This window comes from Athalia rosae, chromosome 5 (assembly GCF_917208135.1).
Source record: "Athalia rosae chromosome 5, iyAthRosa1.1, whole genome shotgun sequence".
In the NCBI taxonomy this organism is placed as follows: domain Eukaryota; kingdom Metazoa; phylum Arthropoda; class Insecta; order Hymenoptera; family Athaliidae; genus Athalia; species Athalia rosae.
Window position 1 is genome coordinate 1,916,827 of NC_064030.1, and position 27,972 is coordinate 1,944,798.

Here is a 27,972-nt window from a genome sequence, read left to right on the forward strand (position 1 = left end):
TTGCATCCGAATCAAAGTCAAAATCAATATCAATATTCGAACCAGATGCAGGTAAACAATCAAAACTCATCGGGGAACCAGAGAAGCCCGAGCGGCTATTGCTCGTCACCCCATTTCCCTTTCTGGGGAGGATCTTGTGCGGATGAGTCTAGAGTCCTCTACGATTGACGATATCCTTTGACGACGACGACGACGATGACGATGACGATGACGTGTGTAAATAACGAATGACGGAGACACGAGGTAAGAAGGAATTCAATAATATTTCGCTCAATCTGTGCAGCTCTGAATAATTGTGAAAGACGATTGTAAAAATTGCAAATATTATTTATTCAACCCTTCATCATTATTATTATATATATACGTGTATTATAGCTATTACGATGTACAGATAAAACATAATTCCATGTTCATACGCACAATTTATCAATTGTTAAAGTGTATGCTTGTAATGTATATCTAGAATAATAATTAATAACAACAAATTTTTACCAAAACACATATTTTCGACGTGTACGATTGAAATTCTCTTCAATGCTATATGTAATCGTTCGCAAATATCTTCACGCTCAATTTCGCGACCGTATTGTATACGCGTCCCTAAATTTGATGCGTTCAAATAATTACGGCAATCAACGCGAACGACCATTTTATTATGCGGTTGAGTGTCAATGGGTTATAAAGCTCGTCGTAACACAAATTTTCATCGGTTATCCTGCGGCGCTGCGGAACGATAACGATTGATCTCTCCGCTAACGTATTTCCCCTATGAATTTCTCAGGTGACCCTAATTCATTCACGTTATTGAGAACGACGATCGCATAGCGAGATCTACGGCGTCGGTGAACCGAAATAATTAAGAGCAGCTTGATGAACGATCGACAAGGAATATATATGTATATTGTGTTGAAATTTTTTTTTTTTTTTCTGTCTCATAACTGTTACGTTGTCACGTTCGAACGAACGGGCCAGTTGCAGGTCATCTCGCTCCATTTCACGTAAGTTTAAAGGTCTATGGAGGTTCCCTGTATCTACCTCCGCCGGATCTTCTGTACCCGCAGTCTCTGCAGCAGGCAAAAAGCCCGGAAAAGCTTTTCCGGAAACCGCTGCTCATGAAACAGTACGTTATGGGGTTGCAACACGAACTACAAAAGGCGAGAAGGTGAAAATAGCTTATCCAGGTCGGGGTCAAACCGTCGTAAAGAGCGTCGGGATTGAAGAGGGCGACGGTATTAATTACGTACAGCGGAGTCCAGAATAAAAAGAATTCAAGAACAACGACGCATAGCATCTCGACGATCCGTCGTTTCCGTTTCCTTTTCAGTAGAGCCGATCGACCGCGAGTCGTGTGCTGAGACAGGTCGGTTTCGTCCCACGGCTTCACAGCGTTCAAAGAAGGCTTCGTCACCAATCTCAGACTGCGTCTGGAAGACGGTGTCCTCTCGAGAGTCCTCAGGGAACAACGCGTCAAGGTGTCACCGCGTGAGCCAAGGTACACCTCGGATACCACCGATCCGTTTGCTGTCGATCAAATCAAATTGATTAATACAATTGATGCGATCGATTATTCAAAGGGAAGCGGAAAAGGGATCAAGTCAGATTATGGGTCAGATCTCATTAGAAGATTTCGAGAAAATTGCTTTACGTATAACCCGATCAAACTCCGAATTCCATCAAAGATATCCGACCCGTTTCACCTCCTCGCGAACGGTGAGATCCTTTAACGAATTTGTTATGGCGCAACCGTTGGTTTTAAAGGGGATAAAAAGGTGAAGGGGATGAGATAACGGCCTAATGAAATATATTAACCTGTTCGGAAAAAAAAATAGAGGGGCAAAAAAAAAAAAAAAGGTAGCGGGGGCGGATCCGTGTTCGTCAGATTTACCCAGTCGACTCAATGATAATACGGGCGTCGAATCCTGCGGGGTTAAATTCCCATACATCGTTCGTCGTATATACACGCTCGAAAAGTTTTTAAAGTCCAGCGGAGTTTCGGACCAAGGGGATGAATATTAACGAATAAAACGAATGAAATGAAATAGCTGTTACAGCTGGAGTAGATTGACTCCGATTAGCATAACAATTTCGCGTCAATCTCCACGGTTATTAAAGTCTACGATTTTAATGAGTTAATGAATTAATTAATCTTGGCTAAAAAAACGCCCGCCGACCCGACTTCTCGCCTAAGTGTACTTATTATACTTGTACACAAGACGCGTAGTTTAAGTACCCGCAGATCGGTCTGACTGATTGCGAGAAAACTCTCCGTCGCTCACCCTTTTCTCTTCTTGTTTTTTTTTTCCTTTCGTTAGTTTGTTTTATTTCCTGTCTTTTTTTTCGCAGGCGTATACAATACACAGTTATATCCGTACGGTGTGCGAGCGGAGTTAAATTTAGAAGGAAAGGTAATTAAATGATCGAAAGATTCAGCCAACCTGAATGTCTGACTACGGCGGGATCGACGCTACTCTGGAGGGTGATGGTGATGAGGGTGTAAGTCGTGACCAGAATGACCAGTGGAAAAATGAGCAACACCGCGTCGAGGATCAAGTTGTACGCCTTTTCATATTCCCCGTGGCCGGGCCAGTTCTCCCTGCACTTGTGATGTCCTGCGAAAACAAAAATTGAGACAACGGATGAAAATCTCTCTGAAAATGGGTTCGAGGTCATTTATTTGTTCGTTACTTTTTTTTTTCTTTTTCTCACACACGCGAGGGCTGAGGTAGCGCATAGAATTTTTTTTTTCCCCGCTCATCCTCCGCGGCTATGCCTTGAACAAGTTTTATCTGCACAGCTGGTTGTTCGTGAAAGAGAAATCGTCGTTTTACCATTTGAAATTAGTTTTTCAAATCTGAGTTTTTAATCTAGACACTTTGACGAACGAGTTCAGAAGAAGAGTGCCATGGTTTTTGTACGTGTACACACGCATACGTACATACGTAACGGTTGTATATCTTCGCACGGTGTTTCTAAAAGAAGTTTTTAAAACTTTTGTCGGTGGACGGACAATTTTCAGTCACGCCATTCTGGTCATAGCCCGCGTAGCGGAGTCCGGAGGGAAGATAACCGAAAAGACCTTTCACTTTCTTTCATCTCGAACGAAAGCATTGGCGTGACGCCAGCCACTCCTCCTGCAGCGGGAGGAGGTCTGCGAGGGAACATTTCTGATAACGGTATACAAGCGGTCATTTCGTTACTGTTGCCTGACTGCCCTCAAAAAAAAATAAAAAAATAGAAAAATAGAAAAATAAGAGCAGAGAAAAGAATTCACTCCGTCGTAACAAATTCCGCTATATTCTATAGTCGGACGCTAACTTTCCGACTATATAAGCCCGACGCGAGATAGAGCTGTCGTAATAACGCCGTAACAACTAAACACTGTTCCGGATGAGGAAGCCGAGCGAAGCTTCGCGTCCCGGAGCGAGGGAGAAAAGGGAGAAGGGAAGGAAGGAAGAAAGAAAGAAAGAAGGAAAAAGCTCTGGCGAAGTAAAACCGGGACGCGATGATTATGATGATAGATGATAGGAGAGATGGCAACTCCGTGCCGGTGTATAAAATACTATATATTTATTACACCCTACAGGTTCTCGTCAAACTCTGGCGGTCCGCCGCCGTATTACCTGCGGGGTATGAATTTCGGTGGATGTCGGCGTTGCGTCCATACCCCCGTGCGGGATACGGCGAGCGGCGAGAATAAATAATTGGGTCAAGTTAATGGGCGGGAAGACTGAGGGAGAGAATGGACAATGACGTAATGAAATTAAGTGAGAATAATACGGAATGACGGAGGTGCGGGGCTTAGCTATGGAAAAAAGGGTGGTCCACGGTCAGTCCGCGCGCCCTTTTATCTCCGTTTTTCACAGCTTTCAAAATTTGTTGCCGCAACTATACGCGCGACGCGTACTCGACGTTATCGCTATCGGAATATACCCAACCCAAAGCGTACGCGACGTTTTCCGCGAAAGGGTGTATCTGCAAACCGAAAGCGGGCTCAGTACGCGTCCACCGAAATCGAGGTGTCAATCTCCGCCCAGAACATCGGATGGACACCCCCGCGTTCCGTCTACCGGAAGCCGCTTTGTACCGAGATAGAAAATGGCGATAGAAAGCCCCAGCGATCTATACAGCACGCCATTATGTCTGACACTTTCGTACAATGCACGCTTCCCTCAAGAATCGAATAGACAGACGTGTATGTAACACAATATATAATGAAGTTAGATTCTCTCGGAATCGGAACATCGCGATGATTTTGGCTTTCAGATTTGGATTCCTGAGCTGATTATACGTGAGATTACCGTTGCAAAGCCAAAAAAAAAATCAATTTTTGGGCCGAAACTGAAGTAAATTAAAAATTGATAGTATTATACTTTTCTTACGTATTTTGAGCTCAGGAATCCGAATCTGAAAGGAAAATTGACCTATCTCTAAAATTGACCGAGTTATCGCCAATTTTCAGCTTTTGGGGGTCAAAAATAAAAAATTCATTTTTTAGTCTATATTAATGTAATTTGAGCTCAGGAATCCGAATCCGGAAGAAAAATTGATCTATCTTCAAAAATGATCGAATTATCGCCATTTTTAGGCATTTTTTGGCATAAATTTGAGGATATCTCGAAGGGAAAAAATCGTAGCTCAATTTGCTCAACGGATTCGTGTTCCTGAGGTCAAAATACATAAGAAAAGTGCCATACGATCAATTTTAAAAAATAAAAATTTTTGGCCAAAAATTGAAAAAATCGTAAGGGGTACCCCTTGGAAAAATCTCAAATTTTGACCAAAAATTTTTATTTTTTAAAATTGATCGTATGGCACTTTTCTTATGTATTTTGACCTCAGGAACACGAATCCGTTGTCCAAATTGAGCTACGATTTTTTCCCTTCAAGATATCCTCAAATTTATGCCAAAAAATGCCTAAAAATGGCGATAATTCGATCATTTTTGAAGATAGATCAATTTTTCTTCCGGATTCGGATTCCTGAGCTCAAATTACATTAATATAGACTAAAAAATGAATTTTTTATTTCTGACCCCCAAAAGCTGAAAATTGGCGATAACTCGGTCAATTTTAGAGATAGGTCAATTTTCCTTTCAGATTCGGATTCCTGAGCTCAAAATACGTAAGAAAAGTATAATACTATCAATTTTCAAACTACTTTACTTTTGGCCAAAAAATCGATTTTTTTTTTGGCTTTTCGAGGGTAATCTCACGTATATTCAGCTCAGGAATCCAAATCTGAATGCCAAAATCATCTATTCATGCGATCGATCGAGTAATCATCAATTATTCGCTGTTGGGAGCAGAAAAATTAAGACATATCTATTGGTTTTAGTCGTAGACCCACTTTGATCCGTCGCGATCCATCTATGGGTCGAAATATTCGAATTTCTGCGTCTCCAAGGGAGCCCGAGCTTAGCTGTAGTCAGGTAGCCAAGGGCGCGCGGTTTGTTGTGGGGCGTCACCTCTGCTCAGCCCCGAAGGTGACGTCTCACAACAAAGCGCTACGCTGCTGGCTGCGCTGATTCCAGAAAAGCTCGGGCTCTCCGACTCAACTTCAATTTCAAGTCAAAAATAGAGCATGTCATTTTTCGATTTCATACTTGAATTACAAAAATAATAGGAAAAAAATTTTGAACAGTAAACGAGTAATCGCCAATTATTCGCTTATCGGAGAGGAAAGTTGTAGGTATTTCCATCGGATTTCAGCCCTTCAATTTATTTTTTCAATTCCAACCCTTCATCGTAGGAATAAAAACCCAGTACCACTCTCTGTCTTTGAGTTTTTACTCCGCGACTCGATTGGACATCAACTTTTCAGAAGAGGACCAATTTCTCGCTGCGGGTATAAGAATAATTGCCAACGGTAATTATAGTGTTGTTCAATGATACAGAAATTTCGAACAGCGAAGGTCATTCGGTGAATTATTCTCTTGGCGAACCGCGGGAAATAAAACACATGTAAACGCGTGAGCGTGGAATTCGATAAACGTTTAAATTCCTCATGAGCCGTAAGCATTTAATCGTTGGGTACAACGTATAATGTATAAGCACTGTACGCCGCGGCAAGGTTTCGTTTCGTTTTTTAGAGAACCAAATTCGAATCACACGAGGGAGAGTCGTTCCGTTTGAAAGAACATAAAAAAAAAAAGAAATTACAAGTAAAATGAAATAAAAAGGCAAGAAGAAAAATGCACCCAGACATTATTGAATATTTCACCGCGATAAAACGCTAATGGCCGCTACCGAGTTATTTTCTACCGTGCATTCTCTATTCATGGATATTGCATCGACTTCCCTCAGGAATAATTGAGGCGCACCCAGATCGCAATATATCCCGACACCGAAACGCCAGCCTTGCAGACAAGCTGTCAGCGTTGTTTTATAAAAAGTGGCTAACAGTTTTCGCTGTTTTTACCTCCGGCGAATCAACCTTCTCGGTTTGAAGAAACTATAAAAAAAAAAAAAAAAAAACGAAAGCGACGAAAAAAAGGAAAGAAAGAAAATTATTTCGTTCGTTATCAAGAATAAGGTCCTTCGGGACACTTGTCGTTCGTCAAGGGGTACGGCCCACGTATGATATCGATTTTCGTCGGCGGAATAGAACTGCAGAAACGAATAAACAGAAAGAAGTTTACACATATCTTTCACACGTGGATACCGGGGATAAATTTCAACGATATTTGACAACAAAGCTCTCGCGCGGGACGTTATGTATTATCGTAAAGCGTTTTAAAATCGAAAGCGTATCCGACGCACGTGAGCTTTGGATTCGGAAGGAAACACGTATCCGCGTTACCCCCTCGCGTTCGAAATAGCCTGTACAGCGGGTATCCGAGCGGCGTAAATTTCGGCTGGAAAAATAATGTTACAGCGAGAAGGAAAAATAATAATAATAACAATAACAATAAAATAAAATTTTCGTTTTACCGGAAAGTGGTCTCCCGGGAAATGTCTGGGGTTCCGGGAGGCCTAACACCTTCTAACTCTGACGTATGATACTTTCAATCCAAGAAGCAGTCACGGCCCTTTTACTACTAGCTATAGCCCGCTCCTGCTGCGGGGGTGGTCCAGCTCCTGCTGCAGAAACTTTTTTCCTCTCAACTGAAATCCCAAACCCATAACCCCCCTCCCGTACTAAGCATTAGTCTGTCTTCACGTGTCGCCCACCGCGCCCTAGTTTTCCGGGTAACTTTCTCATTCCATTTTTAATTTTTTTTTTTTTTTCCCCCTCCCCCCCTCTTACTCTCCCTCTCCATCTCAAAACTCGACGACGCGGACGTGGCTCGTGCTGAAAACGTCGCACGGTTGTATATCACGTAGGATGATTATCTCGTATTAAAGAGTTGACTGAATTTCGTATCTGCAGGGTCATCGCGGAGACGGGAAAAAATGTTGAACTTTTTTTTTATTCATTTATCTTGGGGAGGGATGGAGGAGGAGGTATGTTGGTTTTATTTTTCGGTATTCATAGAGTTTGGACATGATTTTATTTTTTTTTGAAATTCTTGTTGTTTTTAGTCGTAATGGCTTTGGGGCGAGTTGAATAGCAAGCCGCTCTTAGCGTTATGAGAGGAGCCTAATACGCGTTATACGTATACGCAATATGCGGGGTATTCGGCAATTATTTAATTTACGGAATTAGCCTTCGTCATGCCTCACGTGTTCTGGTTACACAACGCCGGCGTGTACGCGCGTTACTTTCCACTTCCTTGATCCTTTAATTTGGCTTTAGTTAGCCCGTAACGTGCTTTCTGGGATTTCGTTTAATTAATGTATAATAACTTGATGTGAGCGCGTGTGAATTTCGGGCAACTACAATCGCGGGCGTACGTTCCCTGGGTTTCCCTCATTTTTCATTTTCCCTTTTTTTTCGCCCTTTGAAAAAGTGGTTATTAAATTTTAAAAATTACCGAACCCTTCAGCGATACCGTGGGCCAACAACTTTCTTACACAACGGTTCAACTTTACTCATTTTCATTATTACCTCACACGCGTCCTTTCAATTACTTTTCCCAAACAAAAGCGCTCACTGAATTTTATTTACGCGATAGCGATAACCACTCGAAAAAATGTGAATAATTTTCCAGAGTCACCCTTATAATCGAGTTCGGAAGTTTCGGAACCTCATCCTATTCCAATGTTCGTATTGTACGTGTAGAGAAACTTCTGAAGAGACAAAGATTTTCAATGTTTCCTTCGCGGGGTGAATTTTGAAATGTAGTGCAAGACGACGTATAGCGGGCTCTTTCATTCTTCAACTTTTCCACCCCATCAATAAGAGAAATCCTCAAACCCTCGCACGTTATTCCGCAGTCTTCCGCCATATGTCGCGCCCTACTTTTCAAGGTAACTCTCAAGAATTTCAAATTACTTCGAACGAACGAACTCGACCAACGAAACGCACGGTGCAACTTCACTCCGTCACCTTAAAACCCCCCCCCCCCGAGAGAAGTGGCAAAGGCGATGCTTTTATACAGATTTATAGTAAAATATTTCACCGGATTTATCGCGTCTCACACTTTTTTAGAAAAAAAAAGAAATGATCATGGAAAACGAACGGCGAAATAATTACTCTTATTTCGAAGCGATCGTCGAGCTAAATAATTCCTATATGCAGACTCACCGTTGCTCGTTGGCTTGAGTTCGCTGAGAACCGCTATCGGCGACATCAGAAGAAGACTTCCGGTCCATATCACAGCTATTAGTCGATAGGAATGGGATAGAGTCTGCCAGCGACGGGACCGCAACGGATGACATATGGCGTAGTAACGTTCCACCGAAATCGCCACGAGGGTCCAAGCGGAGACGGATACCGTGCAAGCTGAAAATAGAAATGCTGATTTCAGCGCGTCTCTCGAGGAAAAAGAAAGAAACGGGGGAAGAGACGCTAATAAATCGGTCAAAACGGTCGCCCCAACGGGGGCGGAAATTTTTCTAATCCGTTCGGTTTATTTATCCAGTTTTCGCGTACACGCGACGTAGCTGCGAGTTTAATCTGCGAATAACATAATATCTCGTGCGGAGGTTACAGTCTGCCCTACACTGTCGTCTCTCGCAAAGTAACTCGGTTGTCAAAGGTCAGGCACGTGCTCTAACTTACGATTAACAAACTTTGCTTTCTCCAGCGGGCGTATCGTGTAACTCCTGTTTATAACGCGCCTACGTAACAATTTCACTCGCACCGTATATGCGCGTTATGACGCGGAGCAAAAAGTGCACCAAATTCGATAATAATGTACGAAGCTCGGTAATAACGTGAAAAGAAAATCGCGAAATTACGCAGGTGTATATATATATATATACGGTGTGGCGTTACAGGCACCCATCCGAAGAACATCGTCGAACAATAATCGAAAAAGACTGCATCGAATATTCGAGTGGGGATAACGACGTCGGTCTGAAATTTCTTCGCGGATCTTGAGGGAGGGTGAATTTCGCCGGCAAATGAGGACCACGCGACGTCCCGACGCTACAGGGTAACGGACGAAGTAAAAACGCCCGCGTACACTCGTGTCACCGCAGTGAACAGAGAGAGGAAAATTCCCTCTCCAAATTTTCCTTTAATTTTTTCCTCTGATTTGTCGCCCCGTTATTTCGAGGGGCTCGACGCGGTGGGTGTGTATTATATTCGGTCCGACGGGCTGCTCAACCCATTCGATCCATGTGGCTCGTATTATTTCGCACCGGTTTACGTTCAACCGATCGGCAAACGATTCGCTTCGAGTCTAGAAGCCCGATTGGGTACACGGCATAAAATTTACGAGACGAACGACTCTCGTTCACCAGGTATACCGAATCACACCGTGGGTATAGAGGTGTGTTTCCTACAGGTCGCTGTACAATATGTTGCAAAGTATGTCAAAGCCTTGGGATAACGGAGAGGTATCAGCGTTCCCTTTTTTTGCTGAAACTTTCCAGCGTATAACATTAAATACGTAGACCGACGTGGTGGATATTAGGTATGAATAAATATAGAGAAGGGGACTAATTAACTCTGTAAATTAACTACACGTGTAACTTTATTATAATAGAAGAGAATCTAATTTCCACAACTAATATTCCGCATCAGGTTTCACGTGAAATATTCGCTCGATGTTCGGTCCTCCAGGATATTACAAGGACGACACGATGAATTTATAAATACTCGAACTTTGTACCCATGTGCAGACGTGTGAGTATGGGAGAAAAACGGTTTTTTTTTTGCTTCGGTAGAAGTAACCGTATACCTATGTATGGATTAAAGGAGCGAAGGATCATTCCCAGGTGATCGCGAGATGAGGTGGTGAAAAACGTTGAAGGACATAACGCGAATTCGCAGACGTCGCTACCTTTTTATACGTGGAATGATATAGGTATAGGTGGTTACGTGTGCGTATGATATATAGTGGACGGATTCGATCGTCAGCTGGTATATCGCTTATACATGCACGCGAAAGCACTTACCTAAGTAAATTTTACGCAGCTCGTTTCGCGCGTTTCTCTCTGGTTAATTGGAAGAGGTAAGTAAAACGCGCCGCGCGCGTGTCTAGTCAATATCGATAATAGCGAAGAGCTCGGAAAATTGTGCTATCCTGAAACGCGAGGAGAGATAGAAATGGAAAGTGAAGAGAAAAAAAAAAAAAAAGTGAGGAGAGTTTATATCGCGAGAAAAAGTACCTTGCGTTATTCTTATTGACGCAGTAATTTTACAGTTAGAATTGAACCTCCCCGCGCGAAGAGAGCCATGATGGAAGGCGAAAAGCGCCGGGACCTCTTATTCTTCTTCCACTTTCTTACTTTTCTTTTCTCTCTTTTTTTTTTTTTTTTATTTTCACTTCTCTCCTCCGCGCGATAGGAAAATTATTCAAATATGAATTGGAAGGAATCTTAAGAAAATTAGGAGAGTCACCTTGAGTCGTGAGAAGATGGGGATATTCCCTTTTTCCTGGGAGAAAAATTTTTTCGTCATGTATAAGCAGGCGGAGAGATAAGAGAAACGATCGGATCCGACGATCGTGGGAAGCACCCAGTGCGGGGGTTTTGCAATTTATAGGAGATGACGAAGACTTCGAAAGAGCAAAAAAAAATGAAATGAAAGAGTAAAAAATTTTTGAAAAAGTGACCTAGGGGCCTCATATAACGGGTAATCGATCTCCGCTATATTTTATCTCACCGAGATCAAATCTCACCGAACTAAATTATGAGACAGGGAAAGTTGAGAGGGTATAATATAAAACAGAGTGGAACGATGCGATCTCAAAACTCAAATTTTCTACCCCCGTCTAGGTGATGCGAAAAAAAAAAAACAGGAGAATATTCATTATACCCGTATAATACTTGTTGACGAAAAACGAAGGATTTACATTTTTGTATTGTTTAAAATTTTCAGCATCTTCAATTCATTTGAAGTCTAATCGCTCGCGACTCTTGAAAAATTCATAGAGATCAAGATATGCGTAAAATTGCTGTAACAATATATTCACGAAACGCGCGATAGCTGTTTGCCATTAAAATATAATCCGAGTCATTACGAATTATATTCAATCCGCGTTACACTTCAAACTTTTGACGATCGTAACGAGCTGCCATAGAAAACGAAAAATGCGATAAGAAAAGTGAGGAGTAATTGCTCGAACGAAATTGCCCGGTATTATATAAGTTTTCAAAAATTTTTGATTCAAAAAAAAAAAAAGACGACGATAAAAGTTCAAGACCCTTATAAGTTTCTCCCCCCCCCCGAAACGATCAGCGAAAGTCTAGACCAATACGATTCCTCTTACTTTCTCTTCGCATCTACGAAAACAGCTAGAATATAGGCGGCACTTTAGAGGCAAAGATTTGTGCGAACGATAACGAGGATATGTAGGTTACATGCGAAATACAATCGCAAATCGTTCATTCAAAGTAGAGCCGACTATCGACTCGACTGCGGACTTTTTCGAAGTATATAAAACCCCTGGAAATACGTAACGTGTACGCGGAGAAAAAGTTGAAAAAAAAAAAGAAAAAATGGAATTAGAAAAGTGAAAAATTCCCACAAATTAAATTTTCAACAATTTTGCTTATTCGCAAGCGAAATTCGAGCCTCTCGTGTCTCACTCCACATTTTCCGAGGAATGGAATAGAGAAACGAATGAAAAGAAAGAAAAATTCTGACGACAAAAAAAAAAGATAAAACGAGCATCGTTTATTATTTATTATTTTCTCCGAGTATTTCACAGTTTCACACCTCGACGCTTTCTTGGCTTTTCTACCAACTTTATTACCATCTATATAGTATACATAGAGGTATGTATACATAAGAAGAATGTTGAAATAGGACATCACTTTGTACAGGCATAAGATACGAAGCGAGCAAGCGCACCTGTTGTAATTCCGGATGTTTTGTCCGCACGTACCAGCCGAATTCATTATCGCGCCAGGGGTTATTGTTATCATTATCATCATTATTATTATTATTTTGGTAATTTTGGCAACGCGACGACGACGACGACGACGACGACCACGCGGTTAAAACTGGTTTTATCTCTGCAACAGCTCACATAGCTTCTTAATCTTGATTTCAGCGACGGTAGTTTGTCTAATTTGTGTGTACGCCAGTTCGAGAGAATCTTTGGGAAAATTTATTCGAAATCTTCACTTCTGTTCAAGATCACAATACAGAATGTTCAACGGCATTATAATAATGATGAGTATCAGCTGTTGTACGTTCGGAGCACATAATATTATACGGAACAGACGTGAGAGGGAAAATGAAAAAAAAAAAAAAAAACAAAAAGAAAAAAACCAAACGAAACGAAGGAAAAGAATGAGACGAAAAATAGAAGACGAAGCAAAAAGGCGAACGGAGGCTGCGAAATGAGTTACTCTTCGCGAAATTTTTCTCACCCTCTTCGGTCTGACTGCGCGTCTAGCCGCTCTGCAGATTTTAATGAGGTGAAAATCGATAGAAATTCAACCACGCACCCCAGGGATTAAGAAACTACGGGGGAGGAAGAGTTTGGGGTTGTAGGGGGGGCAAAAGGGGTGAGATCATCCAGCTGCTGCAATACCTGCGAGAGGGTTTTTATTCAGATACGATATATGGAGGTGCCGTACATCAATGCAGAGATAATAAACACACGTTCGCTCGATCATCTTTTTACACTGAAACAAAAAATTTAAACAATAGTAAGCGGTTCAGCGACGGTTGGTGAATTTCGTCGATGAATGAAAACGAGAAAATCTCGCGAAGATAACTGGGAAAATTTTTTTCCCCCTCTCATTTTTTATTGAAGAGGTATTCGATCACAAACTCTTTACTCGTCAACGCGAAATTACCATGATCTCAAGGATGTCATATATTTCGTATGAGATTCTGTACAGATATAACAAGGATTTCAAAGGATATAGGAGCCACAAGTTTTATGTAATATGGACACGGAATTTCAAGATTTTATCGCGGTGCTGAATTTCTTTTTTTCTTTCAACTTTCTTTTATGGGATCTTCGCCAGAGTATCGTTGAAATTTATATGGTATGTTGTGTTGAAATGGATTTGGTATAAGACTCATGGGATACTTCTGGAGAAAAAAAAAAAAAGGAAGTAGAAAAGTGGATTAACTTTTCGAGAAGAATTATTGAGAGGGTTCCTATAAATAATTTCTCACGATTGAACGATATATCTGTATACAGTCGAAGACGAACTTCGCTGAACTTTACGTACGGTAGCCACATATCACGGTTATTTTTGTTTCAGCCGATCCGACGATCACCCAAGGATTTTGTGCAGGCATTGACGTAAGCGCGGAAGTGAATGAGGAGGATAAGAAAAAGAATCCGCAATGACTGCGCTACGGTGTCCCAAAAGTTTGGTAATTTTCCTCAATTTGGTCCTAAACCTTATGAAATTGACAGGAGCAAAACCAGCAACAGTATAGTAGGCGGGAGCGGGTATATACAGTCGAAAGTTTACCCCCTTGATACTTTAGTTGAGAAGCTGTAACATTAGCATTCACTTTAACCGCGAGGATGAGGTTAGTTCGTCAGTTTTTCCTAGGAGAAACTTTTCCAACTTTTAGAGGGATACTTTACGAGGGGATTGTTATAAAAGACAGTACGGCTGGTACCCCGTGGAATTAGGATAGGGCAAAAAACTGTAATTAGGAAGTTTCAGCTGTGGGGTGAATCGGAAGAAGGCTCCTCTTATAAATACCCGATACCCGAGTGTTAAACGAGCCGCATAAGAATTCCATCCTCATATCGTATCCTCGCTGCGTATAAAAACACCATCGGATGATATCGCGAAACTCGCTCGATAAACGATATACTTGTAGTTGTCAGAAAACAAAAATGAAGTTCTCCTCTTGTCATAGGAAATTACAAGCTTCACTGGCGACGATGCTAAGTGGTCTTGGAGAAGAAAAGAAATGACAAAAAATACCAGTTGTACCTTTCTCAGACTCTTGGCAACTCAGTTACTCTAGCTATCTGGAGAAAAAGAAGAAAAAAAAAAATGAATTAAAAAAGAAACTAATGCAAAGTGAATAATGAGAGCAGAGAATTTTCGCACCCCCGAAAAATCCGAGTTTCTTCGAACCATGAGATTTAGGTACGTGTATCGCACATATGACCTGTCATGTATCTCGCTGTGACGTAGATTTAAGCGACAGCCCATATGGGGTGGGTGTACCTACCTACTATACGGACGTAATGTATAAATTCTCTATGGCACATATCACGGGCACATTCTCGGGATTAACCCAAGTCACGTACCACTTATCTTAATACACCTATACTTACCCTATGTATGGGGGTATGTATATTTTGCCATTATATTACGGGTATATATCTATATCCACACGCTGCCTTCATCCGTGCGGCATGAACGGAGTTTGAATTTTGATAACGTTCAACGAGGGTTTCTTTCTCGCCGTATAATGTCAGAGGCGGTATCAAACACTCGCATTATTGATATATACAGATATACACACGTGTGACACCCGGAGCGGCGGCGAAACCGGGCGATCGATAACTCGTGCCGTTTATCTAATTCGCGTTAGGGAAATGCGGAAGATCGAAAAGAGAAAAACAAAAGGAACGAAAAAAGTGGAGAAATAAAAGGCGGGGCACGGCAGCGGGGAAAAAAAGGACTCGTCGCGGTCTTCGCCGCGTTCGTCGAGGGTGGAGCGCATTATTTGCATATTATCTGCAATTTCGCAAAGTCAATTCTTAACAGAAGAGTCAACTAATAACTCCGTTAAATATGCACGTCGGGTTGTACCTACAGAGACTGGCGGCGTAGCGATCGAGGTCCCGGTTTTAAAGGTTCAATTTTTTACCCGCACCGAAATAAATGTAACACAGCTGTGCGGGGTTTGTATAATTATAATTCCGCCGCCTCTCAGAGACCTATGTATACGTAATACGAATCAAACGAGTCGTTAGCCTTTTAAGGGCTGTTTATTTTATTTAAGACTGGCACGGGCAGTTTTGCACCATAATTTTATTTGACTTATCATTATTAACTTTGTTTCGTTTCTTTTCCTCTCCTTGGACTTTTTTGCCGTTCAATTGTTCGGGGTGGCTTTTGATACCTCGGAGTAACCGTAACCTTGATCCGAATACCGCTTCAGCGTTGAAGAAAAAAAAATTTTTACAGATTCCGCAAATATCACGAAGAGGAATGACAACGATTAGCTGTACACGCGCTCTTCTCAATCTAAATTATGACGCCAATTAAACCTTTATTATGACTGGAAGCAACGAAAATTTACAAAAGACGTACGTAGGCGGCGGGGAAAATAGGATCGTCTCGTATTCTCAAATTGTTCAAGCGCGTTGATGGAACGGAAAATTTTGTTGTCTGTTTCTGACGTGGCCAATTTATATGTAGACACAATGTATAAGGAAAATGTACGCGCTCGTGCCTTCAGTCCCTTCGAAAAGATCACATGTCCGGATCCGAAGGGATAAAAAGTAAGAAAAAGAGAGAGAGAGAGAGAGAAGAAAAAAAAAGGCACATCGATTCCATTGAATTATATATAGAACCGTGAGTATGTTCGCGAAGCGACGTGACTTTTAACGATCACCGTCTGCCAGACGGACGGACGGCCACTTTCCGTTTACCCGTAGCGTTGAATCTTCCACGAAATATTCCGCAAAGCTGGGTATACATGTACCCGGTAATCCACAAAGTAACCAGACGTGCAACAGTTTCTCGATAAATACTTATGGGAAATAATTGGCGACTGACTAGCAGTTTGAGCTGGAATCGGGTCTGAAGGCTTAAAATCGAAGGAGTTTCGTCCCAATCGATCATATCCAGTTGACGAAACTTCGACGAGTGAAGGAAACGCTGTGAAATATCCCTCCGTTTCACCGCCTACGTAACGCAATTGATTGAGTTCTTTTCTACCGAGTACTAGGAAGGGGTTACCCTGCACGTACGCGCGTGTATTAGCAGTTTCCTCTTCGGAGATTATAGAGTACAACCCCGTATCCGTAGGCGAACGTTAATTACTAAGCAGGTATCAATCTTCGGGGAAAATGGGTACACAGGCATTAACACCCTCGGCTTATTCCCCTCAGCGTAGCGTCGCGTCGCGCGTGGTTTCGAGAGCTTGTCAATGGTTCGAGGATAAATCCTGCGGTGAGACGCTCGCGAGACCTCGTAATGACGATCCCCGAATATATTCGGGTAATTATGGGATGTCGAGTATATTTAATGAACTTGCAAATTGGCTACGCCTACGTCTACCTTTTCCGTGTATCGTTTGTGAAAAAATAGATGAAAAATAAGGAATCCTATCGCGTCCTACGAACGCCACCGAAGGACTCCTAAAATTGGTTGAGCAAAGCTCCGCGAAGCTGAGAGCCAACGAAGCTGAGGAAGTTAGAAAAGACAGAAATGAAGGTAAGGAGGTACCTATACCTAGCTACGTACCTTGCACATTGAAAAAAGTAAAGAGAAGTGGAGGGGGTGAGGGTCGTAGGATATCTCTCGGGAAATCAGGCCGCTTGTAAGCTGCACACGTCCAAGAGTTGCGACCGAAACTTTTACCGGTAGGTACATAAGGGCGCGGTGGGGGGGGTCCCGCTAATAGATGATTGTGATTGTGAAATTGAAAGTAAAACAATATATCTGTGGTGGCGCGTACGCGGGAGCGCACACCTATTCGAGGATATTTTCGAATCCGTCTCGAAGAAGTTCCGTAGAGAATCTCCGAAACTGCGAAATCTGAATAAAGGTAAACCGAATACACATCAGACATTCATGAATCCGTGCGCTATACGCATCTACGGGGCGGGCTGCGACTGTATAATGTATGTACGTACACACGGGCGTGTTCGTCAAACGAATCAGAGGTCTCCGAGGGCGCCCGGCATGATCCCGATCGAGATCGCGATCCCAATTTTCCCCCGGGACTAATTTGCCAAACTAGACTCCGAGCAAACGAACTGCACAGACAGAGGAACGATAAATCCTCCGTTAATATAAATTCAATTAGAAATTCACCCCGATCGACCGAAAAACACGAATTACTTCTGTGCGTAGATCGTTCGAAACCGCGTCGTGTCGTTGATTGAAATTCCTCCTCGAACTTCAACGTCACTCCTTAAATATCGACGATGAATTATTATCGTTACTTTCACTACGAACATTTCCGCACACTTTGTTTTCGCGATTCATTCATTTTTTCAATCGTATATGCACCCCGGTTCCTCGCAGCTGTTACCGAAGGAAAAATTACTGGAACGAAATGGAAAAAAAAAAACAAAACTACCACACATTCGCCGCTAACACTTCCGCAACACTTACATTATTTATAATACACCCGTGAAAGAAAAAGAGGAGAGAAATTGAGAGGAAAAAAAAAAAAAAAATACTTACTTGTCACTTTCAGAGCAAACGATATACCGTGATGAAAAAGGGAAGAAAAAAAAATTCAAGACGCACACCTACGTACCGGTAGCTGAAGGCTCGCTGAAGTTCGCGTGAAAAATGCGTGCAAAAAGAAAAAAAAAGAGCGTAAAAAATTAAAATGAAGGAACGAGACGCACTGGGAATGGGCAGTATTTTATTACGTGGGCGTCTGTGATTTGCGATGGGTATGATAGATAGGTGAGCACAGGGAAGAAAACGCACATGTAACTTTTGTACGAGCTTCGCTAATGATCATATCGTCAACTAGAGCTTGTTACGTGAAATTTTCTGAAAGTTAAGTCGACGGTGGGATATCGTATACAGCTCATTAAGATCACAAGAGCTTTGCGATGATTAAATTTCAAACGCTCTTGTTATACGTAACGCGATTATCCCTCGTATATTTACTGTCAACTAGCATTATAATTGTAACTGAAATAAAATTACATCCACCCTCGTCGTCGCGTATATTCGCCGGGGGTTTCTTTTTGTTTTGTTTGTTTTTTTTTTTTTTCTCTCTGTTGCCATCAATTTTTCCACGCTTTTCCCGAACTTCTGGAATATCCGGAGCGATCGACCCGCGGGGGCGGGGGGGGGGGGGGGGGGGGCGGGAGAGGGATCTTCGGGCAGAGGCCGTCTATGAATTTTTAGAAACTTTTTATTCTATCGGATAACGGTTACACGGCGAGAGGAACAGCCCGCCTGGGTGCACTGCAGTTCGAGCGATTCGACGACGACGGACTCCCGTCGAATCGCGAATGCCTTATCGACTTATATATCCGAGTGGAAAAAGTCGAGAAAAAGCTCGGAAAATGAGCAAAAAAATTACCGAACCATAAGTACGCGGATCGGGTGGAACGTGACGATGCCCGGGCTTCTGTTTGCAGAGGTGCCGTACGGAAAGAAGATTCCCTTGTTTTATTCAGTGGGTGCCCGCTGCTTACCAACCCTCCATATCGATGCCCGCGCCGAACTCTTCATATGTATCCTTAGGGTTCGCGTTTAAGCTATACCGCTATACGTACGTACGTCGGGTTATCTCTTTCCCCGAAAACCCCGAAAGGAACGCCACGCGAAACGGAAACAAAAAGAAAATTAAATAAAACACGAATTTCGGAAGCCGATTGGACCCGCTCCCCGAACCGAGCGCACTGCGTTCTATACGTTGTACACGGTTAACGGAAAATCTAATTACCCGATCGCGCCGCGCACCAAGACTTTCGTATTTTCCACTCGGCGTTTTCTAATTTTCTGGCTCATTTTGAGGGGCGCTATACGATTTTCCTCCGAAGTGGTTAACTTTCGTTAAATTCTTCGGACCGATGATTGCGGGAAAAGTTTTCAACGCATACCTACGTTGCACGGCACACGTGAAAACTCGGTTTACACTCGGTTTCCTGATCAGGCAAAAAGCTTTGAAAAAAATGGAAAATGAAAAGTTCAGAAGAATCGCTAAGTGGATAACATCCCGAAAAATACAAGACGTACTTCCAAAGAGTTTTGTTTATATGATTCTGTTACGAAGTGAAAATTGTTTTGAGATTCACGTATTCCTCCTTTTTTTCCTCCATTCCCTCAACTTCCTTGATCTTTTTTTCCCGCAACTCGATTTATCTTTTTTATTCAAATCGTCTTTAGAACGTATATCGTAGACCGTGGCACTTTCAACGTGGATAAGTCGACGCCTAGCTGTGCTTTTATTTCCGTTAATTAATCGATCCGTATTTCAATTATTCGTTTTTTTTTCAGCGTCGCACATTTCGAGACCAAGACCTTGTCGGCTGTCTCTTCTTTCGCGGTATCACGCGAACCTTCGCCCCGCGTATTTGGAGGTCAAAACCTCGACTTGCAGCTAGACGGGGCGTGGCATACCCCGTGGTGTCGAGTGGATATCATTTCTGGAACCCAATAAGGTATTTGTGTGTACATAGGTGGATAAAACTGGTAGATAGGGATGTAGGTTTATCGCATCGCGTAACGAAAAAGTAGAGAAACACATCTGGATATAAAAAGCCAATCCGATGCAGAAACTTCACCCCGTGAAAAGGGGTGAGTACACGAATAAAACAAGAGGGGTTTGCACGGGGCGAACGGCGTGTATATAATAATTCTTGAAAATCGTGAATTAGGTATTCGAATCGCGTACAATATTTCCAGGATATATCGTTACGCTTCTGCAATATCTGCAGTCCGCTCAGAAAAACAGACAACTTATAGCCGGTGGGATGCAGAAACAAAAGTGCACTATAAATTGAGCCGCATAAAAAGGAGCTCATGCACATCCGCGTACGAGAATCCGGAGAGAGAAGCACTTCTGCGATAAAAGCTCTTTGAAGCTCGCCGGGTGAATTTTTTATTTTCTAGTTTTTTTTGTTTCGTACGATAGGAAAAAAGCGCACACGCCTCAGAATTTTGCCGGCGAAGCGAACTGCCTGATGATTATTAATAGAATTTAATTAACATTGTGGTCTCCGCGTCAATTAACTCGGCGATCAATTAATTGTAGTTTGCCAATTATTATGGCTTTAATAGGATTTGGCTGCGAGCTATGATTGATGATAACGTTGTTTTACACGGGGTACAATGTAGTCTGTCGCGACAATTCGTGAGTACAGACGTTATAATCTCTGTAATTTTAATTGAGGACATGGAGGGTGAGGATGAGGAGGAGGAGGAGGGGGGGGGGGAGGGACGGTTTGTACAGGGTTAATTTGGGCACAGTTACGTCATTTGATATATACAGGAATTTCTCAAGGCAACTGTAGAAACCACGGAGTAAGCCTTAGAATTACAAAGGTATTCAAAGCGCGTCGGTCATAAGGTTGATTTTGCCGTTTGAATATCAACCCTCGCCTCGTCGACGCTCTATAACGGCTCCACCTCGACGTCCGCGTCCTGCGTAAGCGTTGAAACCAAAGCCACCCAAGTCGCGGTGTGCGCATATTATATATCTACAAGGGGCGTCGGTCTGGTTTTGTTTTGCACTTAGGCTCAACTCAATTCTTATATGTTTTTCCACTTTTCCGCATACACCCACATACCCACGCGCCCGTATTCCCTTCTCCTATATTTCCTTCCTATATATACCTTCCGTTTCCTTTTATTTTATTTTTTTTTTCTCTCTTCGCTACGGTTTTTTCAATTTTACGCTCTGCGCAGAACGTCAGCTATCGTTTCCGGTGAAAGGAATCACGCGGCAATGGATGAAAAAAAAAAAAATAAAGAAAACGAAAAGAAAAAAAACTCATTTTCCACCCCATCGTGACTCTCAATGCCGTATATATATAAATCGTCGGTTTTAATCCAAAAAAAAAAGTATAAAAATGGGGGAAAAAAAGCAAAATGCCCTACGTTATTCGGTTACGAAATTTTCCTGGATAAAAATTTCCGATCGCCTCTTAATCCGGCTCTATTCAAGCTAAATATCGCAGAAAAATATTGTAAAAACGAAATGTGACTTACCGTATTTGTACCTGTTGCCTAGTGTTTGTTTTAATTCGTTTTTACACGTGCATGGATTTTTTTTTTTTTTTTTTTTTTGTCTTATGATGTTGCTGTTTCTTTATTTTTTCTTCGTCCTCTGAAACCACCCCAGCTAATTCTATTCTTTGCTCGTTTAATCAGTTCTACGTGTTGGTCTAGAAACTTGAGAAGCACTCAGCCCAAAGTGGACCTCGTCCTCCGGTGACTTACCTCAGTCATTTTTTTTCATTTATTTTTTTATTTTGTCTTTTTCGTCCGTCGTCTTTGTTCAACCACCCCCGTAACTTTCGATCGAAAATTTAGCGCGACTTCGTACCGCCCCGACGATATTTATCGATCCAGAATTTTTGTATTTCGATAAATCGGCACCGCGATCGTATTTGAATTTTTCAATTTCGTCAGAATTACACGAGCGGCATTTCTATAGGATATAATTCATACCGCTACGGAGGCAAGTGTATAGATATATATCTGAGCTGACGTATTTTATATATTGACTGCATTAACGATACGTGTAACAAGCACGATATTGCTTTCAGGAAATCGTGTGTCGCGCGGTAACCGGAGACCATAAATAAAACATATATCCCAGTCTATATTCACCTGACATTTCTCTCGGTCTTCATCCCCTAGCCGCCCATTATATATTAACTGTATACTTCTTCGAATGGACGGCTATTTTTTCTCACGCTTTTTTTCCTTCTCCTCACTTTTTGATCCGGTCAGTACGGAAAGTGGTCAATTACACGTGCGAAGTTAATTTTATCCGAAATTCTGATCTGCTTTCGGCCCAGCTGACGAATGGCCGATTGATGTACGCACATCGTGTCACATGTATATTCATACACGTTCCGGGGTGAAAAATTTCTCGAAATTGTATATACGTACATTGTACCAGTCTATATTTATTCGCTCGGTGAAGAGGGTGCATAAAATATAAGAGAAAAAGCGGAGAGAACGAACGAATTCGTGATCCCTAGTTATAAACCTCGGAGACCAAGTTTGGCTCTGATTTATCCCCATCACGGGGTCGTGCTAATCTCCAATCTGGTACCAGAGGGATAAACCATAACCTTACCCAACTTGAGCATTGAATAATACCTTTTCGATATCCGGAAACCAATCGCCCGAGGCTATTTCGACATTTTTAAAACGACCCTTCCAACGAACTCTGCTTACAGCGAAGCAGTATTTTCGCTGGGAGGAGAGGAAAAAAGAAACCTTGGAAAAAATCTTTAGCGAAGATAAATTGATGAGGAGCAATATTTATTTGTTATTTAGTACGATATAAATAACTCGTGGGCTGAAAAACTGTTATCGACGAGGAGTCTTTGAGGTCCTGATCGCCGACAGGATGACATTGCCTCGTACGTACAGCTGGTAGATATAAGTAACGTAAAAGCTGGGAGGGACGACGGTCCTTTGAAAAGTTTCCAATATATTTTCCATCTCTTTTTCTCCTGGGGATTATACTATGTATGCGTAGGGGCACATACGCGACTTTTTTCCCCTCCTTCCTCGCCCCGGACCCCCGCCGAGGGTGTAGGTTGAAAATCGAAGGAATTTCAATGAAATGAAGCCGAATGCAAATGATACCGACAGTAGTTGCGAAAACTGCGAGGTGTATTCATGCGCGCGGACAGGCAGAGCCCTTGATCGGTTTTTCTTTCCCCTCTTTTTACCGCACACTTCGGAAAAGTTGCGAAAAGAAAGATTGACGTGCAACTCTACAGACGATGATGGTCAGACTAGACGCAAGACAAAAAAAGATCGAATGGAAAAACATCTATATATACGTATCAGCGATCTTTATCTCATCGGTTTCGCATGCAGAAATTTATCCGTATTTCTCTCCCTCCTTTCACTTTGTTTCTTTACTTTTTTTCTCTCTTCGATTTCTTTATTTCTTTCTTTCTCTCGCTGATTGATAGCGTTTTATAAAATAATTTATGGTCGTTTAGTTAGACACCATTTTTAGCGCTCAATGAATAACGGGTAACTATCACGAAACGCGAAATACGCGGCACAGAGAAACGTAGCCCTGAAATTCGTCAAGTTCCACGTTGGGTTTTAAATGCGAGCTCGGTTACCACAGCAGCTTCTCACGTTATCGGAATATTTCGAGCCTCCACATCGCCACCTGTTATCGATGTGCGAAAATTTTCATTTCGCACATCGCTTACAGCCCGATCTATGCCACATTCGCACGTTATATATGTTTCCAATGATTAATGACCGCTGACAAATTATCATGCAAATAGGTACTCGAACTCACCCTGGAGATAGGGAACGAGCTTGCACATGACCTCGCCGAAAACAAAATCCCTCAGTATGGCTCCGACGAGGGTAAACGGCATGCAAAGTACACCGAGCATTATGTCGGACGCCGCCAGATTCAGGAGGAACACGTTCGTCACCGTTCTCATTCTCTGGTGCTGGACCAACGTCAGTATCACCAAAATATTTCCCACCACTCCGGCGAGGAATATCAAAGAGTAGAGGGGAATCTGCACGTAGATCATGTCCCACCTCGAGTACATCGTCGCGTTTAATCCCTCCAATTTTTCCATCTTCATTTTTTAAACTCTCCTTATATTTGTCTATTCTTCGGACCACCGTCGTCGCGTCGTCGCGAACGATTCTTTCTTCATTTCAAAATCATGAAAGAAAAAAACGGAAAAAAACTGTCCAACTCCTCGTCAATTGTTGATCTTCACCTGGGGGGGGGGGGGAGGTGAATGGGAGCGATATGAGTAATCACTTGTTTTCTGAAAGGGTTAATTAATTTCGCAGCGCGATCCGACGACCCTCGATATCACGCAGCCTGCAATTATCGAAACAAACAGGGTCGGTATTTATTTATTTTTTTTTCTACGTTTCGCGAACCAACGGAGAATTTTTATTTCACCCGTCACCTTTGGGAGGACCGTCTCCCCCGTTCTAAAATAAAGAGAGCAATCGTCTGGTTTTCCAGTTCTCTTACATCGCACCTTTTCGCGTGACTATTAATTCCGAAGAGGGACGCTCGCCTGGCATTTGAGACAACCGCTGAAAAAACCTTACGCTTACCTACGTGTCTACGTACGTACATCTGGTCGTATATTTTCCACCCGCTAATTTCTTGCTACCAACTTTCTACTCGCGATTTTCCAGCGTTACCCATACCGTGCAGTGTGGGGCAACGGTAACGAAATACTCTCGCGGAAAATTTCTGATTCTCCTCACGTACGACGGGATAAATTAATCCTAACAACTGCAGAACTAAGGATACCGTGCTCCACTCGACAACTCCGTCTTCTGTTCCATTTCTGGGTTCGCCGGGACCAAGGGTTCAACAAGTAAGCGCGTTCTCTCCGATTTTTTATGAATTCCAAAAAATTCTACGTTCCCCAAGATGGACGGAAAAAAGCTTCGAGTAACGAAGAGGAGCGCAAAATTTATCGGGGCCCTGCGGCAGCCGAGGAGGGGTTAGCGTGAGCGCGATAAATTCTAGTATATTGGTATAATCGGAATGCAGATAGCATTCTCCGTTTCAATTTCATTAAACACACACAACAGTGTTTCTTCGGATATGAAAGGAATGGGGAAAAAAATCCCCCCCCCTCTCTCTCCAAAAAAAAAAAAAAAAAAAATGGGGGAAAAAAGAAGACGGGTAATTGAATTTTTTTCTTCTATACACGTATACGATCCCCTCCGCCCTTTTCCTTCTCCGTCGTTCCGCCGCAGACCCGATTCTACACAAAATTCCGTTTTCACAACCCCTCTTTTCGCTCGACCACCTCATTACCGTCTATTTTACACCCCGTAAATATCTCTGGTCCCGAAGAATCTTGGCGAACCGTGTCCTCGGAAACATATACCTGTCGCGTCATCCAGACGAATGGGATTCGACGGTTAGCTCGACGCGTTACTCAAATTTTCTTTCATCCTTCTTGATATTTTTTTTTTTTTTTTTTTTGGTTCAATTGGGAGAATGAGAGAGCGCGGTATTTTTTTTTTTCGCCGATGTGAAATATCGTGTGAATCGGGTTTCAGATTCTATTGGAAAGTAGATAATACGATGCTTCGTGCATAAGCCACACGGAGAGCTTAATGTTGATATTGTCAAGGGATTGGCTCGTTAAGATAATTAAAACGGATAATAATTAAGCGGAATTACCACAGACCATTATATCGTTGGATTATTATTAAATGACCCTTACAAAGGAAATCAACCCGACTTACTAGCGTAATATACACCGCGGCGGGGTCGTCGAGCGAAAGCTCGTATAAGAATCGATCTTCGAAAGCGAATGTTAATTCGATTAATTACACCCTCTCAATTCCTACCAATCATTCCATAATACATCACTTCGTCAATTGCCCAAAGACCGTGCCTAATTAGCTATGTAATTTTTACCGATCGATGCGGTGTATGTATAATTGTCATCCCGATGTATATATCTACCACAATTCAACGCAGCTTTGAGGAATTTTTATACATCACCCGAAAAGTATCGAGGTAAAAGACCACCGAAAAATTGATGCGAACCCTGTCTTCTCTTTTCTCGATCGCTAATTAGCCGAGTAATTCCTCATTTTTTTTTTACGAATAAAATTCACCCTCGAACAAACATCGATTGCACAGCGTGATATAATATCGAGGTGACGAATGATCGGCAACTGTCGGCGACCATGTTCCATCTAACAGGGGTTGATTACGTCGTGCGACGATCGTTCGATCGGCGAATAATTCATATGTACATGGACGCGGTAGACGCGTGTACGAACATAGGTGTACAGGTGGTGTACGCGGGACACTTTGTAATTATAGCTCGATACCGCGATATCGCGAAGGTCAACTACCGCCCATATAAGTTACGTACGTACGTACCGTACGCACGTTTGTGTGTATTTTTTTAAAAAAAGCCACGTGCTTCGCGGAGAGCCGTTGGCAGACGACTGCGAACTATCAATGGTTGTGTGGGTCTGTCCGCTGTCGGTCGGTTGCGTGAAGGGAGTGCGTCTTGCCTTGAATTCGTGGATCCGCTTGCGCCGTAGTCCTTCGAAACCGTACAGTCTACGCCTGTTCAAAACGAAGCGAAACAAAAAAAAAACTGCCCTTCCATATCTTCATCCCCGAAATTTCACCCCTCGACTACGTCCGCCCTAATATTTGTACTCGATAACGAGGCATGATTTCCGTAAACATTTCCGGATTCCTCGTACGGCTTGTTGTCGTTGCGCCTGCATCGTACCCCCCGCAAGGTAGGTATACGACCTTGCGAAATTCGTGTACCGAAGACACGAAGACTGCGGAATGCGTCGCGACGCGCTTCGTTGATTTCCAAGTCAACTCGAAACTCCCGTGCCCCGCGCTACTCGTCCTCCTGTTCTCGCCGGCGCTCCCCCCTCCCCGCACTCGTGCGGGGGATGGTGATCCAATATTGCGCAGTGGGACGTATGTAAAGGTATGTGTACGTATATTGTATACGTATAACTATGTGCATAGAACTTCCTCTCGGAACGTTGATCTCCCCGCGTTTTGTGAGCCGGGCAAAGTTTAACGTTGACAAACTATATTTTATCATCTGGATGCAGCAGGAGGCAGCAATAACATCGTAGTAGACGCTGCGAGTGAAGCGCAGCTAATTAAGGGTACGGAATGTCCTGGGGCGTTGGGGGGAAAAAAATTTATTACGACAAAATTGAAGAGAGGCAAAAATTGAGCGGCTGAAAACTTTATTTTTCCCGCTACTTTTGCATCCCCTCACTAATTGGGTCGATGAGTTCCGTTGATTAGAGTCCTTCTTCTGAACTTGCAGCCCAATGTCATTCTAAAAAGTATGGTCCTCTCTTTTCAACAAATTCTTGAAAATTTTGCCCAAAAGAAATATTTCACTCGTGTCGCAGGTTACGCAAAATGAGTTGCTGAATAAAATTGCGTTACATTTTTTTCTTTTTCTTCTTTTTACTCGTCCATTCATCCGTTCGATGTATATTTTCCGAGCTTCGCTGCTAATTAATTCTCCGTCGTTGAGATTGATTATTATCACACAAAGTTGAGGTCTTAGGACTTTGCGGAAGATCTTGTTAAGGTGCAAATATTTGTCGAGTCTTAACTACTTGACCTCGCATAAGAATTAAGCTTTCGTCGAATTTATGGGCTTGTTAAATTGAGTCACCCCTGAATTCCAGCGCGCCCGATGATTAGTTTTTGGCAGAAGGGTGTCGTTTCGGGTAATATAACTCGTTATATGCAATCAAGTAACGTACATATACCCGTCGATACGTTACGTTCGAGTTTTTCTTTGAAAATTTTTTACCCAGCAATAATCGTAATACGAGCGAAGCAAAGGACAAACAGTCGCAGACTGTGCTATAAATTGCATATATGTAGGCATACCTGTATCGAATTCAGCTCAAATATCGAGACCGCCTGCGGCGAATTCTAGACCTTGCCCCGGTCATTGGCATCGATTGAATAAATAAGAGAAAAACGAATGCGCTAAGACAAACGAACGATAACGAAGAAAAAAAATCGAGAAAATGAAAATGAAAATTGTCAGACTTCCGAGATCTGAATTAAATGGATTCATGAATAAACAATTACAAACATAAAAAT

General features: G+C 42.4%; 1 protein-coding gene across 1 annotated transcript; it reads right to left on the reverse strand.

Annotated features, from left to right (window-relative positions):
- Positions 1–492: 492 nt before the first annotated feature.
- Positions 493–24,925, reverse strand: LOC105684887 (cholecystokinin receptor-like). Its single transcript, XM_012398591.3, has 4 exons — positions 23,644–24,925; positions 8,626–8,823; positions 2,436–2,609; positions 493–1,521 (listed from the first exon to the last, which is right to left on the reverse strand). The coding sequence occupies exons 1-4, from the start codon at positions 23,942–23,944 to the stop codon at positions 1,013–1,015; spliced, it is 1,182 nt and encodes a 393-aa protein (XP_012254014.2). The 5' UTR covers positions 23,945–24,925; the 3' UTR covers positions 493–1,012.
- Between the last annotated feature and the right edge of the window lie 3,047 nt (positions 24,926–27,972).